The sequence below is a fragment of the Henckelia pumila genome, chromosome 3, assembly GCF_033568475.1.
Source record: "Henckelia pumila isolate YLH828 chromosome 3, ASM3356847v2, whole genome shotgun sequence".
Taxonomy (NCBI): Eukaryota; Viridiplantae; Streptophyta; class Magnoliopsida; order Lamiales; family Gesneriaceae; genus Henckelia; species Henckelia pumila.
Window position 1 is genome coordinate 83799434 of NC_133122.1, and position 16676 is coordinate 83816109.

Here is a 16676-nt window from a genome sequence, read left to right on the forward strand (position 1 = left end):
AGGCGCGACCTCAGGGGCAGAATCAGTTGAATGCCAATGCTCCAAAGCCGGCAAATGTGCCTTTATGTCATAAATGCGGGAAGCCTCATTCAGGTAAGTGCATGCTGGGGACTAATACTTGCTTTAACTGCAATAGTACAAGACATTTTTTCAAGGATTGCCCGCAAGCTAAGGAGCCTACTAAAGGAAGAGTTTTTTCTATGACTCACGAGAAAGTTGACCCGGATTCTACAATCGTCACATGCATGATTTGTATTTCTGAATTACCTTTAATATATTTATAGATACGAGAGCTACACATTCTTTTATATCTGTTATTTTTATGATGAAATCGGGAGTTGTGCCAGAGGAGTTCGTTTCGGGGTTTTGTGTGTCGTTTCCCTTGGGAGAGGAATTAAAGAGCAACAGCGAGGTAAGAAATTGTAAGATTCAGATGCATGGTTTAGATTTGTTTGCAGATTTCATTATATTGGAGATGTCAGATTTTGATGTGATTTTTGGGATGGATTGATTGTCTCAGCATGAGGCTACCATAGATTGTAAGCGGAGAACAGTGTCTCTGAAGGTACAGAATGGGGAATCATTTGTGTTCTATGTTGCATCTAAGAAGAGCACAACGTGTGTGATTTCAGCAGGTAAGGCCTGGAAACTGTTGAATAAGGGTTGTACAGGTTTTCTAGCAATCCTATCGAGTGATCAAAAGTTGCAGCAACCGAAACTTGAAGAGGTGGAAGTAGTGAAATATTTTCCAGAAGTGTTTCCCGATGATGTTGTGGGATTGCCTCCAGTCAGGGAATTTGAATTTGGTATCGAATTGCTGCCTGGAAATAAGCCAGCTTCTAAGGCACCGTATAGATTAGCACCGACTGAGATGAAAGAACTGAAGGATCAGTTACAAGAGTTGCTGGATAAGGGGTTCATCAGACTGAGTGTATCGCCATGGGGTGCACTTGTATTGTTTTTTAAAAACAAGTATTGGTCAATAAGGTTGTGCATTGACTACAGAGAGCTGAGTCAAGTTACAGTGAAGAATAGATATCCCTTGCCCAGGATAGATGATCTGTTCGACCAATTACAGGGAGCGGTGGTGTTCTCAAAAATCTATCTACGATCGGACTACCACCAGCTGAAGGTGAAGGATGAAGACGTGCAGAAGACAGCATTCAGGACTCGCTATGGTCACTACGAGTTCTTAGTAATGCCGTTTGGGTTTACCAATGCACCAACAGTGTTCATGGATTTGATGAACTAGGTGTTTCAACCTTTCTTTAATTATTTTGTCATAGTTTTCATAGATGACATATTGATCTACTCTCGTAGTATGGAGGAGCATCGTCAGCACTTATCTACAATGTTGCAGATTCTGAAAGAGAAACAGTTGTATGCTAAGTTCAGTAAGTGAGAATTTTGGCTTGAGAAAATTGCATTTTTGGGTCATATAGTTTCAGCTAAGGGAATCGAGGTAGATCCGTCTAAAGTGGAAGCAGTTCGAAATTGGGTTACTCCGAAGAATGCTACAAAAATACGGAGTTTTTTGGGCTTAGCTGGTTACTACTGGAGATTTATTCAATATTTCTCCAAGATAGCTCTACCATTGACTTATTTAACTCAGAAAGGTATGAAGGTCTTTTGGTCTGAGCAGTGTGAGAAAAGCTTCGCAGAATTGAAGGAAAGACTGATGTCAGCGCCAGTGTTAGTAATTCCAAAAGGCACAGGTCATTTTGTGGTTTACACCAATGCTTTTAAGAATGGATTAGGGTTTGTTTTGATGCAGGATGATAAAGGTATAGAATATGCATCTCGACAGTTGAAGGTCCATGAGAAGAACTACCCGACTCATGATCTTGAGTTAGAGGCAGTTGTATTTGCTTTGAAGCTGTGGAGACACTATTTGTATGATGAAAAGTGTCAGATTTTCACTGATCATAGAAGACTAAAGTACTTTTTCACTCAGGAGAAGTTGAACATGAGGCAGAGAAGATGGCTGGAATTTGAGAAGAACTACAACTGTGAAATTAGCTACCATCCAAGTAAGGCTAATGTAGTAGCATATGCACTGAGTCGCAAGTCTGCGACATTGAACCAATTGAAAATCCAATAAGAGTTAATTGCAGATTTTGAGCGGATGAACTTGGAGGTATCGAACCAATAGAGGTGTGCACTCTATCAGCCTTAACAGTAGTACCTAGTTTGCTTGATAGAATTCGAGCAAGACAAGCTTCTAACGAACAGTTGATGGTGTGGAGGAATAGAGATGAGTCTAAAGGTGGTACACTGTATACCATCAAAGACGACATTGTTCATCACAGAGGTAGAATGTGGGTGCCAGCAGTAGACTTGTGAGACCCTTGTCCGGCTGTCCCACATGGGAAAAATGAAAGCTTTAAAATGGGCTACAATGGACTTCTATAGTAACTTGGGTTAATCATTTTCGTAAAGCGAGGATGAATACTAGGGGCCCATTGTGCAGTCGCGGGCCTGGGCTCGGGGAATGACAGAATGGTATCAGAGACCGATCACCAGCCGGCAGACCCTGGGAAATAAGTGTTATGCGGGTAAAGTGCTACGTGCGTGGGAGCCACCTCTTGAACCTGCGGGGCAAAGTGCTACACGATGGGAGCCACCTCTTGAACCCGTAGGAGCCACCTCTAGCTTCTCGGTGCTATTGGATCGATAGTTCAGGTCGTGATGAGGACGTCGCATTCTAAAGGAGGGGTGATTGTGAGACCCCTGTCCGGCTGTCCCACATGGGAAAATGAAAGATTTAAAATGAGTTTAAAACGGGCTACAATGGACTTCTATAGAAACTTGGGTTAATCATTTTCGTAAATCGAGGACGAATACAAATTAGTTGCTATAGGGGCCCATTGTGCAGTCGCGCAGACGCGGGCCTGGGCCCGGGGCGTGACAAGACTCACTGAGATTAGAAGTGATGACTGAAGCCCATACTATCCCGTATGACCTGCAATTTTTATATTTGTGGCCAAGTATGAAGAAGGACATTATAAGATTTGTTAGTGAATTTTTGACTTGTCAGCAGGTGAATATTGAGCACCAGAGGCCGGCAGGACTTCTGAAACCATTTCCAATACCCACATGGAAGTGGGAAGATGTTACGATGGATTTCGTGGTAGGATTTCCAGTTACACCGCGAAGAATGAAGTCGATTTTGGTGATAGTTGAAAGGTTAACAAAGTCAGCTCATTTCCTTCCAGTCAGAATAATTTCTCGATGAACCAGTATGCAGAGCTGTACATTTGGGAAATTGTCCAATTGCATGGAGTTTCAGAGAGAATAGTGTCTGACAGAGATCCTAAGTTTACCTCGAATTTTTGGGGAATTTTACACCAAGGTTTGGGAACGAAGTTAGCTTTCAGTACAGCATTCCACCCATAGACAAATGGTCAGTCAGAACGAGTAATTTAGATACTCGAAGACATGTTGAGGGCTTGTATGATCGACTTTGGAGGTGATTGGGAATCGAAACTTTCTTTAGTGGATTTCACCTATAAAAATAGTTATCAATCAACTATTGGCATGGCTCCGTATGATGCATTGTATGGGTGGAGATGTAGAACTCCCTTACATTGGGATAAAGTAGGAGAGAGAGCTGTTTTGGTGCCAGAGATAGCGACTCAGACGATAGATGTGATAGCCAAGATCAGAGACAGAATGTTGACAGCACAAAGTCGACAAAAGAGTTATGCCGATCAGCGGCGTAAGGATTTTGAGTTTGAAGTAGGTAACCATGTATTCTTGAAGGTGTCAGGTAACCATGTATTCTTGAAGGTGTCACCATGGAAGGGTGTTATGAGGTTTGGAAAGAGGGGTAAACTGAGCCCAAGATACATAGGACTTTTGAGATCCTAGAGAAAATTGGGGCTCGATCTTACCGAGTAGCTCTACCTCCAAGCTTGGAGGGTGTGCACAATGTCTTCCATATCTCCATGCTAAGGAAGTATGTGGCAAACCCTTCCCATGTTTTTCATCATGAGCCACTGGAGTGGAAGCCAAATTTGTCTTTCCAGGAGATTCCTGTTCAAATCTTGGACAGAGAAGTTCGTAGATTGAGGAACAGAGAGATCCTACTGGTGAAGATTCTTTGGCGCAACCAGTTGGTTGAGGAAGCTACCTGTGAGACTGAGCAGGATATGCGAGCACGCTATCCTGAGCTGTTTGGTAAGTCAAATTTTGAGGACAAAATTCTTTTAAAGATGGTAGAGTTGTAAGGTCCAAAAAGTCCACTAGCTTAATCACGATAAATTAATTAAATTATGTGAATTATTGCATGTTATTTAAAATATTTAATTTTTATGTTTAATTATGTGATTTGTGTTAATTCCTGAGAAATTTATGTGTTGTGATTATATTTTCAAAGTTTTCAGGTTTGGTATTTAGTTTTGGACCGAAGGGACGAGGCTATCCTTCGAAACAAGTTAAGAAAAATATTTTTATTCTTAAAATACAAAGTTTATGCAGTGTATTTTGTGGTAAGGAGAATTGAATTTTTAAAAGGTTTATTTGCAACTAATGGACCAACTCTCAAGCCCATTAGTCATAATTTAGTTAGGCGTCAAAATAATTTCATCATTCTTTATTTTCAAAATTTCTGGACGCCGTTCTCCTTTCCTCTCTTTCTCTATTTCACGCTTCAAAGGCTGCATCAAGGCTAGGGCAAAAATCTTTCAAATTTATCGAGGCTAGATCGTTCTGCAGTCCAGATTAAATCCAAACAACCGAATCCAGACAAGTATTTACTATTTTGAAACCTATTCAAAAATATAGATATTTTCAAAGTAAAACCACAGGTGATTAATTTGACGATCTATGCATGTTCTTTTGAAAAACTTATGAATACGTTACTTGATTGTGATACGTGAAGCATTCCTGACGTGTCAGCTCAAGCTTATTGAGTACGAATGATTTGAGGCAAGAAATCAGATTTTTGGGAAATGTTGAAGGAAAGTTTTTGATTCAAAAATCTTTGAAGTTGTTAGGTGTTTTGGTAAGAATTATTTTGAAGTTTTTATGGCGTTGAATGGGATTTTGATGGAAAAGTATTCCAAAAACATTGTAGGGTTTGAAAAAGTGCAGAAAATAAGAAAAAGTTCAGAAATCAGCCACGACAGTGCGCCCGCGCATGTGCTGCGTAGGCCTGTGTGCAGGCCGCGCGCCCGCGCTGCCAAGGCCGGGCGCCCGCGCAGGACCTGCTGGTCCTGTATTCGGGCGGCTCGCCCGCACTGCAGGAGCAGTGCGGCCGCGCATAGGCCTCGGGATTTCCCACCCCATTTTACATGTTTTGGGTCCTAAAAATCATTTTATTGATATTTTAATGTATTTTAATAATTTTTATGAATGTTTATGAAAAAAAATTTAAGTTTAAAGGCCCGGGACGGATAGAATGCCTCACGTGGATCAGTCAAGCTATGTATTGCATGTTTATGTGACTTTTCCTTGAAAACTAATTTCTCATGAAATGTTTTGAAGTTTGTAAGTATGTTAGCATCACGAGAAGTTTTATAAACATGATTTTATGATGATATGAAATGATATGATAAAAATAATGTTATGGTACATGGAAAATACTTTGATGATTTATGCGTCTTATGTTGATTACATGGGATATGCACTTCGGGATGAGCTCCGGAGCGGCTATCCAAACATGGATCACGGGATGGTTAGACGGAGTTTGCACTTCGGGATGAGCTCCGGAGCGGCTATCCAAAGAATGAAAGTTACGGGCGTAATGCCATATGGTTGTTGTACAACAGAAAACTATGAATGACACTTTATGACGGTTACCACAATTCACATATGTCACAACCCTCAAATATTTTGTGTTATGGTTACATCATTGATATGTTTGCATACAAGTTTAATGTTATTTCAAGTTTTAGTAAAACCTTTTTTTTATGCATTTTCTTGCTGAGTCTTTAGACTCGCTATACTTGAATGGTGCAGGTAATGATAATATTGATGCATTCATTGATGACTATGTGGGTGGACATGAAGAGGAGGCAGGGGTCAGTTCAGCGGGCGATGCATGAGTGCAAGATTATGAATGAAAGTTGTTTAAAACATTTTAAGTTGATGAGAGGAAAACAAGTTCATTATTTCTTTTGATGGCCATTTTATTTCATTATTTTGTGCACCTTTTTAACCCTCTTATTTAATAAATAAAATGATGCTTTCGCAAAGTTTTTTTTTATTTGCCCAAATTTTTATCTTTAAGTATGTATGTTTGAGTAACGCTCCGAAAGAAAATTGAGACATTACATATAATGTATTACTTATAATGTATGTTAATTTGACAATGAAAGTGTTACTTGTTTTGTGAAAGGTATTATTTTTTATGATAAACGTATTAATTTCTACGTGACAAGTATTACTTCTAACGTATGCAAGTTTGACATAAGAAATATTAAATTATCTTTTAAAAAGTATTAGTTTTTTAATTAAAAGTATTAGTTTTTACATTAAAAACATTACTTATAAAGTATGCTAATTTGACATAAAAAAATATTAATTTTTATGTGAAAAATATTATTTTTTATGTTAAGTCTACGTTTACTTTGAATGATGGGATTGAACAATGATAGATTAAAGTATGATTATTAATATAATTTGATATGATAGAGAATGATTATGGATAAATAATAATATGTTTAGTTGGATGGATTAATTTTGGGATTGAAATGATAATTAAGAACAAATTACGATTTCACCATTTAGCTATCATAATAATCATATGTTCGGCAAAGAAGGAAAAAATATGGAAGATAAAAATGAAGGACATAATTGATTTTTTTCATTCTCTCACTCCATAATATTTATAATCCCATTAAAAATTTAGGACTAAAAATCATCTCTCAATCCTATTATTAACGGGCCTAAAGATTTATACCATTTTTCAATTTTGCAAGTAAACATAGGATTAGTTGGTATTATCTATGTTATCCTTCATTTATCAAGGCAAGTAAACGCAGCCTAAGAGTATTAATTTTTATGTGAAAAATATTTTTTAAAGGAAGAAAGTTTGACATAAAACGTATTATTTTTTTGGTCAAAAGTTTTATTTTTTTATAATAAAAGTATTACTTCTTATATATGTCAATTTGAAATAAATTAAAAATATTTTTTCTGTGAAAATTTTATTTTTATGTTAAAAAGTATTAGTTTTTACGATATACGTATCAATTTTTTTGTGAAAATAATTGATTTTTATTTTAAAAATTTTGGTCAAGTTTACCTATGTCGTAAGATATATACAACATAAATAATGGGATGGACACATCAAATTTACAAGAATCGTATTATATAACAATAAATTAGTTAATTTATTTATGCTACATGAGATACAATCTCAACACATGTATCATAATCTTAACCACTCTTATATTGCGTGAACCACATAAAAGTTTGAAAGACAAAAAGTACATAAAATATCCTTGCTGAAAGAGATATCTAAAAGCTTTCACCAGCCATTATCTTTACCTTTGTATCTCATAAACAGACACAAAGAGCTGCAAGGATCAGACCAGTAAGAGGGTCATCCAAGGGTATCCACTCACAATTCATAACAAAACAAAAAGGGCCAAGCATACATTGGCAAAACATTGTCCATTGCTTGGATCAAACTAATGGAGTGTTGTCGGAGAACTACGTGAGTATTATGATAGATTTCGTATTCTTTATTTTATGCGATGGGCATAGTTTTTTATGTTAACAAATCCTTAATATTTAAAAAATTATGATAGATTCCATAATCTTTAATATACTCCCAAGTCGGCAAAGAAACTAATAATATAACCGCAAAATACATATCCATAATATTTTAAAAAAATTCAAGAATGAAATATTCAAACTGCATAAAAACATTTGACAGAAATAAAACCAAGAAATCTAATATCAGCAAGCAAACAAATCTGATCTTTTCAGGGAAAAAACATTAATTTTAAATTCAAAAACTAATGAATTGAGGTTTGATTTTCGTCTAGGCTTTTAAACACAAAATTTTGTGCAATGTGTTTGGAAACTATAATATAAAAATAATAAAAGGTAAAACTTTTTGTGCAATGTGTATGGAAACTAATATGAAATGATGTTCTGGAAAAATTAATCATTTTGTATGTAACAAATTTTGTATGTAACAAATGAAAGTAATACATTTTCAATATAAACAAAAACATTTGTACTTCAAAAAGTTAAAGAGTTTGTTAAAATGAAAAAAAAAATATTACCTTCCTGAATATGAGTTTCAGCTTCATTATCCATATCTGATTTTAATTAGCCAACAGCAAAACAAGAAAAAGTATGAAATCCACTGAGAAGATCTAGCCCTTTCTAATGCCAAAGATACAATCAATCAATTCAAATACTACATATTTGGTCGTTTGCTTGTTAACTTTTTAACAATCAATCAGTTCAAATACTAGTGCATGCAAGTCACCTGTTCTGTGTGCTAAAGCACAAATGCCTTATGATAAGTCCTCAAACTCAAGAAGCAGCAAACACTAGCTTGTAGAATCTGTAGAAAAATCTAAAATAGTTAAAAGGCTAAGAAGGTTGCCAAGCATGGAGATCTCAATTGGAAAGTTACTCCAGAATCCAATGATCAAATTGTTGCTGGAGTTCAAAGAAAAATTCAAAGAATCACCAAAATATAACCAAAAACAAAGAAAAATTCAGTTGAAACAGTTAAACTTTCTTGTAGAACTAAGTAATTAAACTCCATATCAATGCAAATAAGCTATCTTTGCTAAAACATGCTTATGTTACTCTTTTTCATACATGTAAGAGAAATCAAGCAAACACGGTATGAAAAATTCAAAGAATCACCAAAACGCAACCAAAATCATAGCAAAAATCACAACAACCTTTAAAATAAGTTTTTTTAATCTTCACCAAATGACAACAATAGATGATATGATTAACTAGTTTGGGTATAAAGAAGTGGCACACAAATTATGAGCAGAGACGGGGATCTATGGTTATGCTAGTTTGATTTAATATTGATCGATATCGAACCAATAAATTCCTCTTAATCATTGCTTTTCAAACCATCGTCACCATTTTTTTACGCAATTTATAGATCAACAGAATTCCATTCCACATGAATGAGAAAATATATTTAAATAACAAACCTAGGACCCATAAGAAGGAATACAAACCGAATTATTAAACATAAACATCTAGAAGCCAAACGAAATACATTACATAAATTAATACCAAATGGGATCATTAATTTGAGTGAAATTTATTTAATAATTATCAATTTAATTTAGTGTCAAGCATTAGACGAGTAGTTCAGGAGAAAACATTGAATAGAGATGGAATAGCAAATAGTGTCTTTAATGTGGAAGACAAAGAAAGAAACAAAATACAACGGAATACGATATACCACAAAACCAGAATCAATAAAAGACCCAACAGTGAATGTTACATCTCTGTGTAATTAGACACAACCACTTGCAATTTCACACTCTACATGCTAAATCACGCGCGAGCATTTAAATGCAAAGTTCCAATATACATTCTGAATCATCAATGGAAATTACAATGTAATTAGTGTCATGTGAATCAAATGTGTACCAACCTGTAACGAGGATTTCAACGGCAAAATCTGTGTAATAGAGGACAGAAAGTAAGGCGGAGAGGCCGGAGATGAAGTAAAACAGCACGCCGGCGGCACCGGCATGTAGGCTCGCCTTCTGGCCGGTGAGGACGAATATTCCGAAGCCAAATTAGGGGATTATTATTATTATGTAAGGTCCAGCTCAGTTTTCTACCTGTTAGGTCTTGTCAGGACATGGGCTGCTGTTAATGGGCCGACCCGAGCTGGGGCCCAATGGGCTGGGCATACATTTCTAGTTCAAGTAGGACTCGGATGCCTTGAAGATAAGCTTGATTATTCTACAGATATTCATGAGATAGGGATAGACTCAAAGACGGTCCAATGAGTGAAGAGTCCTACCACAGGACATGTTATAATCCGACTAGGTAACTTACTCTATTTTCTCCTATAAATACAGGTACTGTTATGGTTGTGTTCATTCATTATTCATTACTCATTATTCATCACACATTCACTCTCACTTTTACATTCGCGCACTCATATCTATCAGTTTTCGCATTAATCATACCATCTGCCTTCAAGACACTGACTTAGGCATCGGAGGGGTCACGCCAAAAACACTTTCGGCGCCCCTTGACCTAGTTGTTGGTTGTGCAGAACTCGGTGGTACCCGACCCGACCTGTTTCATAAAGGATATGAAGGATCCATTCTACCAGACCGAACCCGAGGTATAAAATCGACATCATCAATTGGCGATGTTTGTGGGAATTTGAAGAAAAAGAGTTTCGATGACTAATCAAAATGGAGAGAACCCAAATTTGGATCAGTTGATAAATCAAGCCGTCCAGAGGGCTTTGGCATAAAGGGGTAAAGCCAATACTCCGCATCCCGATCAGAATGCCCACCTTGAGGAGATCAAAAAGTTGAAAGAAGTGATGGAGCAACTTAAGAAAAAGCAGGCCGGGTACCTAGCTACCACAACAAGAAACATTCCTTTTAACTCAGGAGATATTGGACGCCGACCTTCCCAAACAATTTAAGTTGCCTCACGTCGGGGAGTATGATGGTAAAGGAGATCCAGAGGAAAATCTAGCACGCTTTGAGAATGTAGCTCTGTTGCACAAATATTCTGACCAGATCAAGTGTAGGGATTTCCTTACTACTCTTATAGGACCATCCCAGCAATGGTTCAATACGCTATGCCCTGGGGAGATCAAGGAATTCAAGGATTTTAGTAAATCTTTTTTGCATCACTTCGCTAGCAGCAAGAAGCATCCTACTACAACTTTCAGCCTCTTTGCAATCAAGCAACGTGAACATGAAAATTTATAGCATATATTCCCAGGTTTAGTGCTTTGGCTCTGGAGGTACCCATGGCTACCCCAGACCTGCTCATCAGTTCCTTCATGCAAGGGATGGATACAAAAGATTTTCTCAAATCTTTAATAAAGAGGCCGCCTGAGACATACGAGGAATTATTAACCCGAGCTGAAAAATATGTCAACATGGAAGAAATACAGACTTCCCGAGCAACTATAAAGAGGGAGCGGCCCAAAAGTCCGAAGAATCACAGGTCCCGATCGAATAGCAATTTGGGTACGGGACAATCTTTCCGACCCTCGCTGTTAGTTGAATTCACATCTTTCACTCCTTTGCGCATAAGCAAATCCCGAGCTCTACAAATTTGTGATGATCGGAAACTCACACAAAGGCCTCCATGGACTGAGAAGGGACCTCGAAATAGGGTATCTGATAAATATTGTCACTTTAACAATGAGTATGGGAATACTACGGAGGGCTGTCGTCAATTAGATCAAGATATTGAAAGGATAATACAACAACATTCTGTATTAAAAAATATATTGATCCGTCAAGAGGGGTATCGCCCGAACAGGAGACAACGAGGAAGATAGAGACAGAGAGCCACGACTGCTCCTCCCCACGAAGATTTCAATCGCCCAAATCAGGGCCAGCCCAGGGATGACCGAGCTCATCAAAGACTGACTCCGCCTGCTCGAGGAATTATCAACATGATTTCTGGAGGTCCTACTGATGGAGATTCCAATCGAGCTAGGAAAACTAGCAGCAGAAAATTAATAAATATGGAGATTGACAATCAGATTGTCCATAATGGCATGACCCTCTCTTTTGGGCCGGAAGATTTGAAAGGGGTTTCTAGCAACCATAATGATGCGCTGGTAATAAGGGTCATGGTCGCAAATTATGATGTAACCCGGATATTTGTGGATTCAGGCAGTTCTGTCAATGTTCTATTCTAGTAAGCAATAAATCAAATGCATCTGGGGCAGTACAAGATGGAGCCCGTCGTAACATCACTCTTTGGTTTCACGGGTCATGCAATTCGACCTGTTGGGTTAGTGCATCTACCCCTAACTCTTTGAAAAAGCAACGGTCGCAAGACCAGGATTGTGAGTTTCATTATAGTAGATGCTCCATATGCATATAATTTCATACTAGGTAGACCTTCCATGACCACTTTCATGGTTGTCGCATCAGCTCTGCATCAGAAAATGAAGTTCCCAGTTGGTAATGAGGTCGGTGAAGTACAAGGTGATCAAGTTATTGCTCGCAAGTGTTATGTGTAGGAGGTCAGAATAGAGCAAAAGGTGACCAGGACTGATAGTGATGACATATCTGGACTTTTTGGCATGGAAAAGGGCAACCTGATAGAGGACACATCTGTCACTGCTGAAGAAGAAATTGAGGAAATCATGATCTCACCTCCTTCTGTGATGGTAAAAATTGCTCGCACCCTTGAAGCACAGTTAAAGCAACCTTTATTGGAATGCTTGGAAAAAAATAAAGATTTTTTCGCATGGTCAGTGTCAGACCTGATAGGGGTACGCCGGGAGGTAACAGAACACAAGCTTAATGTAATAAAGGGTTGTCGCCTTATTATCCAAAAGAAACGACATTTTGGTCCTGAAAAAGATGCGATAATAAAGGAACAAGTAGACGAGTTACTCAGGGCTGGACACATTAAGGAAATCCACTTCCCAACCTGGTTGTCTAACATAGTTCTAGTTCCAAAGTCTTCTGGAAAATGGCGCATGTGTGTGGACTTTTGGGATTTGAACAAGGCCTGCCCGAAAGACTGTTACCCTTTACCTAGAATCGATTAGCTTGTCGATTCAATTGCAGGTCATGAACTACTCAGTTTCTTAGATGCTTATCAGGGGTAACATCAGATCCTTTTAGCTAAGGGAGACAAGGACAAGGTGAGTTTCGTAACTTCTATAGGAACGTATTGTTACGAGGTCATGCCATTTGGGCTCAAAAATGCCGGGGCTACATATCAAAGGTTGATGGACAAAGTATTCAAACACCAAATTGGCAAAAACATTGAAGTTTATGTGGATGATATCCTAATCAAGACCCGAACTGCCGACCAGTTCATTGCCGACCTAACTCAAACCTTTCAGACATTGAAAAATTATCAGCTGAAGTTAAATCCTAACAAATGCACCTTTGGAGTCAGGGCTGGCAAGTTCTTGGGTTACATGGTTACAAGAAGGGGAATTGAGGCCAATCCTGAAAAAGTGCAGGCTATCATCTCTATGAGTTCACCCCGTAATATACAGGAGGTACAAAGGTTAACATGAAAAATTACAACATTAGCTCGGTTCATAAGTAGGTCGGCGGACAAAAGTCTCCCTTTTTTCAAAGCATTACAAAAGACGAAAATTTTTGAATGGAATGAGGAAAGTGAGAAGGCTTTTCAAGATTTGAAAGCCTACTTAAAGCAATTGCCCGTCTTGAATAAGCCCACTCAAGGGGAGGAACTGTTCCTCTATTTGGCGGTTACTCCTCGAGCAGCCAGTTCGGTCCTAGTCAGGAAGGAAGGAATAAATCATCAGCCCGTTTACTTTGTGAGCCATGCCTTAAAGGGAGCCGAACTCCATTACTTAACTCAGGAGAAGCTGGCCTTAGCTCTAGTCATCACAGCAAGAAAATTAAGGCCTTGTTTTCTCTCGCATCCCATTACCATACTCACTAATAGTGCTTTGGGAAAAATTACATCTAACCCAGATGCATCAGGCAGATTGGTCAGGTGGATCACAGAAATAAGCTAATATGATATAAAATTTGAGCCCAGATCAGCCATAAAATCTCAAGCCCTAGCTGACTTCTTGGCAGAGACAGTTCAGTTAGATCAAGAAGAGCTATGGAGGATTTTTGTCGACGGGTCATCATGCCAAACAGGAAGTGGAGCTGGAATTGTTATCATATCGCCTTGGGGGGAAGAAACTAATATCTCCATTAGGTTGGACTTCCGAGACTCTAATAATAAAGCAGAATATGAGGCATTATTGCTTGGACTCAAGGCGGCGCGGAATTTGGGAATTTCCCGGGCTACTCTATACTCCGATTCCCAATTATCCATTCAGCAGAGCAATGGAAAGTTTGAAATCAAAGATGATAAGATGATGAAATATGCTAAGGCATTAGACAAAGCCAAGGAAGGATTTACCGAGCTGAACTTGGAGCTCATTCCCCGAGCTGAGAATATCAAGGACGACCATTTGGCTCGCATAGCCAGTGCCTTGTGTGACAAACCTGAGCCCATTGTTTCAGGTCAGGAGCTCGTATCTCAGTTGGAAACTCTTGATGACATGCTAGCTCAAGTACCAGAAGGGGATTGGAGATATGATATACACAAATATCTGACTACGAAAGAACTACCGAGTGATAATAAGAAAGCTAAGGAGATAAAACTAAGGGCACTTCGTTTCGTCATGATCGACCAAATTTTGTTCAAGAGATCTTTCTCTCAACCTTTATTAAATTTTTTGGGTCCCGACAAGGCAAATTATGTATTACGGGAAATTCATGAAGGTTCTTGCGGAAGTCACCTCGGCAGTCTTGCCCTAGCTCGGAAAGCTCTTTTAGCTGGTTTCTTTTGGCCCACTATGCGAAAAGATTCATCAGTCCTGGTCAACTCATGTTATAATTGACCGAAACATGCTAACTTACAATGGAGACCTGCAGAATACATGAAGACAGTGGTGGCTGCATGTCCTTTTAATCAATGAGGAATGGATATTGTTGGGCCATTCCCCATCAGCACGGGACAAAGGAAGTTCTTGCTAGTTGCGGTTGATTATTTTTCTAAATGGGTAAAGGCCGAACCTCTAGCTAAAATTACAGAAAAATAAGTGCTCAATTTTCTTTGGAAAAATTTAGTGTGTCGTTTTGGGATCCCGCGCAGGTTGGTTTCAGACAATGGGAGATAGTTCTGTGGACTAAAGTCCGAGCATGGTGTCAAGAAATGAATATTGAGCAAATTTTCACGTCTGTAGCGTACCCACAATGGAATGGACAGGTCGAAGTCACCAACAGAACAATAGTGCAAGCCCTCAAAACAAGACTGGATACAGCCAAGGGCAAGTGGGTGGAAGAACTCCCTTCAGTACTCTGGTCATACCGGACTACAGCCTGATCTGGGACGGGCGAAACACCGTTCAGCATGGTTTATGGCACTGAGGCTATCTTTCCAGCAGAGATAGGGCAGGAAAGTGCGCGGATAATGGCATATGGAGAAAACAACCAAGAGTTGTGGGCCATGGATTTGGACTTGCTGGAAGAACATAGGACCCGGGCAGCAATAAGGCTTACAGCTTATTGCAAGCGAATGACCCAGGCCTATAATAAAAGAGTATACCCTAAGGTCTTCAAGGAAGGAGACCTGGTCATGCGAAAAATCCAACATCAAGGAGAAAGAGGAAAGCTGGATGCAAAGTATGAAGGGCCATTCAAGGTGACAGGAAAAGCTGGAATAACTGCTTATTACTTGGAAGATGCCCAAGGCAAGAAAGGTAAAAGACCATGGAATGCTCAACACTTGAAAAGATACTACCCTTAATAGCTCAGTTCAGGTCTTTTTTTGTGTTACTGAGCTGGTCCCCGTCTATATAGTCATATTTTTGCTATTTAGTCTTTAATTATGTTTCAAGAGTCAGTCCTGTTGCTACAAGTTAGTATGTTTTATTATAATTTTTGAAAAGCACTCTCTTATTAGCATTTTATCACTTGAAACATCACTCAAAGCCCAGACAGGTCTGACATACAAAGTTCACATCAATGGCCCACATCAGTGGAACTCAAAGTCCAGGCAGGTCTGACATACAAAGTCCACATCAGTGGCCCACATCAGTGGAACTCAAAGCCCAGGCAGGTCTGGCACTCAAAGTCCACTTCAGTGGCCTACATCAGTGGAACTCAAAGCCCAGGCAGTTCTAGCACTCAAAGTCCACTTCAGTGGCCCACATCAGTGGAACTCAAAGCCCAGACAGGTCTGTCACTCAAAGTTCACTTAAGTGGCCCATATCAGTGGAACTCAAAACCCAGGCAGGTCTGGCACTTAAAGGCCAAGCAAGTCTGTCATATCAAATTCATATCAGTATTATTAAATGATCAGCCAGGACTGGTTTAAAGAACCCACATGTACGGTACAAAAAAGTCCAAATAGTATTCGATCTCAAAGACTGCAGTCGGGCCCTTATAAATTTATACTTGATAAATTTTATGGCTTTTGTTATACAGCCAATCCGGATGCATGTAGGTCGGGACCTTATAAATTGACATGATAAATTTTATGGCCTGTTATTCAGCCAGTCCGGAATGCATGTAGGTCGGGACCTTATAAATTTACATGATAAATTTTATCTGTTATTCAGCCAGTCCGAAAAGCATGTAGGTCGGGACCTTATAAATTTACATGATAAATTTTATGGCCTGTTATTCAGCCAGTCCGGAATGCATTTAGGTCGTGACCTTATAAATTTACATGATAAATTTTATCTATTATTAAGCCAGTCCGGAAAGATGTAGGTCGGGCCATTATAAATTTACACTTAATAAAATTTTATGGATTCAGTTAGTCAGCTAGTCTGGGTGTATGTAGGTCAGGTCCTTAAAAATTTTCATTTAACAAATTTTTGTGCTCGAATGATATTCACATTTTAATCAATGTTAGAATATAAAAGGATCCTTGTAGAAATCAGAACAGGGCAAAAACATTCATTCGGGAAAAGAAATGACAAGCAATGTATAAGCCCGACCTGGGCAACCAACAAAATC

General features: G+C 38.7%; 5 protein-coding genes across 5 annotated transcripts; all 5 read left to right on the top strand.

The window, feature by feature from the left end:
- The first annotated feature begins 1618 nt into the window (after positions 1-1618).
- LOC140889124 (uncharacterized) lies at positions 1619-10907 on the top strand. Its single transcript, XM_073296832.1, has 6 exons — positions 1619-2041; positions 3041-3186; positions 3519-3815; positions 3956-4179; positions 5962-6023; positions 10581-10907. Exons 1-6 carry the CDS (start codon positions 1619-1621, stop codon positions 10905-10907), a joined length of 1479 nt encoding a protein of 492 aa, XP_073152933.1.
- A 770-nt stretch (positions 10908-11677) lies between these two features.
- LOC140889125 (uncharacterized) lies at positions 11678-12718 on the top strand. The gene is made up of 3 exons (XM_073296833.1): positions 11678-11853; positions 11983-12130; positions 12182-12718. The coding sequence occupies exons 1-3, from the start codon at positions 11678-11680 to the stop codon at positions 12716-12718; spliced, it is 861 nt and encodes a 286-aa protein (XP_073152934.1).
- A 138-nt stretch (positions 12719-12856) lies between these two features.
- LOC140889126 (uncharacterized) lies at positions 12857-14551 on the top strand. Its single transcript, XM_073296834.1, has 3 exons — positions 12857-13188; positions 13231-13647; positions 13693-14551. Exons 1-3 carry the CDS (start codon positions 12857-12859, stop codon positions 14549-14551), a joined length of 1608 nt encoding a protein of 535 aa, XP_073152935.1.
- Positions 14552-14632: 81 nt separating this feature from the next.
- Positions 14633-15036, top strand: LOC140889127 (uncharacterized). Its single transcript, XM_073296835.1, has 2 exons — positions 14633-14713; positions 14806-15036. The coding sequence occupies exons 1-2, from the start codon at positions 14633-14635 to the stop codon at positions 15034-15036; spliced, it is 312 nt and encodes a 103-aa protein (XP_073152936.1).
- Positions 15037-15123: 87 nt separating this feature from the next.
- On the top strand, positions 15124-15459 carry LOC140889128 (uncharacterized). The gene has a single exon (XM_073296837.1). It carries the CDS (start codon positions 15124-15126, stop codon positions 15457-15459), a length of 336 nt encoding a protein of 111 aa, XP_073152938.1.
- The last annotated feature ends 1217 nt before the right edge of the window (positions 15460-16676 follow it).

Excerpts from the sequence above, each read along its gene's own strand:
- LOC140889124 (XM_073296832.1), top strand. The coding sequence starts at position 1,619 with ATGAAGGTCTTTTGGTCTGAGCAGTGTGAGAAAAGCTTCGCAGAATTG. Across the intron at positions 3,187-3,518 it reads ATTTTGGTGATAGTTGAAAG|TTATCAATCAACTATTGGCA; the intron begins GTTAACAAAGTC and ends CTATAAAAATAG. Across the intron at positions 3,816-3,955 it reads CCATGGAAGGGTGTTATGAG|GAAGTATGTGGCAAACCCTT; the intron begins GTTTGGAAAGAG and ends CTCCATGCTAAG.
- LOC140889125 (XM_073296833.1), top strand. The coding sequence starts at position 11,678 with ATGGAGATTGACAATCAGATTGTCCATAATGGCATGACCCTCTCTTTT. Across the intron at positions 11,854-11,982 it reads TCTGTCAATGTTCTATTCTA|CAACGGTCGCAAGACCAGGA; the intron begins GTAAGCAATAAA and ends TCTTTGAAAAAG. Across the intron at positions 12,131-12,181 it reads AGTTCCCAGTTGGTAATGAG|GAGGTCAGAATAGAGCAAAA; the intron begins GTCGGTGAAGTA and ends TGTTATGTGTAG.
- LOC140889126 (XM_073296834.1), top strand. The coding sequence starts at position 12,857 with ATGCCATTTGGGCTCAAAAATGCCGGGGCTACATATCAAAGGTTGATG. Across the intron at positions 13,189-13,230 it reads AATATACAGGAGGTACAAAG|GTCGGCGGACAAAAGTCTCC; the intron begins GTTAACATGAAA and ends GTTCATAAGTAG. Across the intron at positions 13,648-13,692 it reads GCATCAGGCAGATTGGTCAG|ATCAGCCATAAAATCTCAAG; the intron begins GTGGATCACAGA and ends ATTTGAGCCCAG.
- LOC140889127 (XM_073296835.1), top strand. The coding sequence starts at position 14,633 with ATGGATATTGTTGGGCCATTCCCCATCAGCACGGGACAAAGGAAGTTC. Across the intron at positions 14,714-14,805 it reads TTGATTATTTTTCTAAATGG|GTTGGTTTCAGACAATGGGA; the intron begins GTAAAGGCCGAA and ends GATCCCGCGCAG.
- LOC140889128 (XM_073296837.1), top strand. The coding sequence starts at position 15,124 with ATGGCATATGGAGAAAACAACCAAGAGTTGTGGGCCATGGATTTGGAC.